General features: G+C 42.3%; 1 protein-coding gene across 6 annotated transcripts in view; it reads left to right on the top strand.

Annotated features, from left to right (window-relative positions):
- The window catches only part of cntrob (centrobin, centrosomal BRCA2 interacting protein), a 30,487-nt gene that overhangs the window by 2,734 nt on the left and 25,468 nt on the right, over nt 1-2,285 (top strand). For all 6 annotated transcript variants that reach the window (XM_016574590.1, XM_016574591.1, XM_016574586.1 and 3 more), the window contains exons 2-3: nt 158-358; nt 1,647-1,866. In XM_016574590.1, coding sequence (XP_016430076.1) covers nt 162-358; nt 1,647-1,866 — 417 coding nt within the window. In that variant the 5' untranslated portion in view covers nt 158-161. The remainder of the gene's footprint in view (nt 1-157; nt 359-1,646; nt 1,867-2,285) is intronic.

The raw sequence follows: 2,285 nt of genomic DNA, 5'->3' as shown, positions 1-2,285 counted from the left end.
ATGCAGAAAGTTTCCTGTAAGGGGTAGGTTTAGGTGTAGGGTTGGTGTAGGGCAATAGGAAATATGGTTTGTACAATATAAAAACCATAACGCCTGTCGAGAGTCCCCCCAATTCACAAAAACAAACCTGTGTGTGTGTGTGTGTGTGTGGGCGCAGTGAGATGACGTCAGTGGGCCGAGCTGCTGCTGCTGCTGCTGATGATGATGCTCCTCTTCATCAGTCGTGTGTTCCCGCTCTGACGCGCTCCTGGCCGTCGTCTCCTCTCTCAGCGCTGTCCTCGTCTCGTCAGGTCACCGCGCGTCTCTACAGCTCCTTACAGCACAGCCGAGAGCAGGAGGTCAAAGGTCACGCGGCCAGGTGAGGCTGATCCATTAACACCAGCAATACTGAGATCACGAGTATTTAACGATGTTACTCTCTTTCCATATCATGCATTTATTCAATAAAGCAAAAAATTGTGGAATTACTTGAACTTTAAATAAGTAGACTTTTGTGAAAAAAGATCAAAAATAAAATACAAAAAATAAATTAAATGAATAATATATACACATTTAAATAAATCATATAAAAGTAACAAAAGAGATTACAATAAATAAGATCAGCTAAGCTGTCATTAATTTCCACAGTGCACTAAAATATTTTATTTAACTTAGTTTGGTATCATTTATTTTTGCTATGCGTTTAATCGCAGCATATAATCATTGCAGTTAGTGTTCACCGTCTGTTTGATTACATGACATTAAAGGTCCCCTGAAGTGCCTTGAAACACGCAGCGTTATTCTGTGTGTGACGTAATCTCAACTGAAACAGGAAGAGAGGGCGGGACATATCGAGCAGCCCCGCCCCCTTTTTAAAATAGCCAATAGCGTTTTGTTTATATCTGAAAGCTATATCTAAAGCTGCATTTGACAGCCACAGTCTAATACTCAAATGTGTATCGAAAAGTGCAATTGACAGCCACAGTCTAATAAATTACCCCCTAGATTCAATATGAAACTCTTAGTAAAACAAAATAGTGATCATAATCGTGCTGAGGCTGTGTAGTTTTAAAAGTGTGTAATATATGCCGACTCGCGCATATGATCCGCACCGTGCGATCGAATTTTGTCAGTTTTGGAGCACACTGGCTTATAGATAACCTTAAGACTAACATATTGATACGAACACCCAAAAACTTTAACTAACTGCATGAATTTTACTGTACATTTCTGCCACATCGACATCAACTTGACATAGTCACCACCACTACTACTAAACTAAATATAATGTAGAAACTTTAAAATAGAAACTTACATTTTCTGTAAAGCTGCTTTGCAACGATTTGTATCGTGAAAAGCGCTATACAAATAAACTGGAATTGAATTTATTTATATATAGTAAATGAATAATTAGTTGTTTTCAATGAAAACTATATGTATGCATATAAAGTGTATAAAATATATTTGTGATTTGAGGGTTGAAAAACCTGTTGCTGTAAATGTGCTGGATTTAAAGTGCAAGACGAAGCAAGAGCGTCATCACAAAAAAGGATGCAGCACAATAATAATTTTATCTCTGTTATCTTTTCTGAAACATAAGGGTTAGGATTCATCACTGTAATGTCTGGACTCAGGTTTCTTTCTCTCTCTCTCTCTCTGTGTGTCAGGCAGGTGTCGTTCGCTCTGTCCTCTCCTGATCTCACTGCTGTCAGGACGACCGCAGCCACGCCCCCTCTCCTCTCTCATAGGCTGGAGGACCTCAGCCTGGACTCCACCTCCTCCTCGCATGATGTGATTGGCTCAGGAGTGGAGGGGGTGGAGTCAGAGGCAGATGGAGAGATGGACCTGCATCTGCAGAGCAGCCTGAGCAGATCGGCACAGCTGACGGTGAGCTTATCGCTGTCTGATGTCTATCTGATCGCTGTCTGATCACAGTTTGATGTCTATCTGATCGCTGTCTGATCGCTGTCTGATCTCAGTCTGATCTCAGTCTGATGTCTATCTGATCGCAGTCTGACCGCTGTCTGATCTCAGTCTGATCTCAGTCTGATCTCAGTCTGACCGCTGTCTGATCTCAGTCTGACCGCTGTCTGATCTCAGTCTGATCTCAGTCTGATCGCTGTCTGATCGCTGTCTGATCTCAGTCTGATCACAGTTGATCTCAGTCTGACCGCTGTCTGATCTCAGTCTGATCTCAGTCTGATCGCAGTCTGATCGCTGTCTGATCGCTGTCTGATCGCTGTCTGATCGCTGTCTGATCGCAGTCTGATCGCTGTCTGATCACAGTTTGATGTCTATCTGATCGC

Source organism: Sinocyclocheilus rhinocerous, unplaced genomic scaffold, assembly GCF_001515625.1.
Source record: "Sinocyclocheilus rhinocerous isolate Xijiao unplaced genomic scaffold, SAMN03320098_v1.1 scaffold2428, whole genome shotgun sequence".
Taxonomy (NCBI): Eukaryota; Metazoa; Chordata; class Actinopteri; order Cypriniformes; family Cyprinidae; genus Sinocyclocheilus; species Sinocyclocheilus rhinocerous.
Note: the sequence above shows the minus strand (reverse complement) of the source record. Positions and strands in the feature narration are given on the sequence as shown.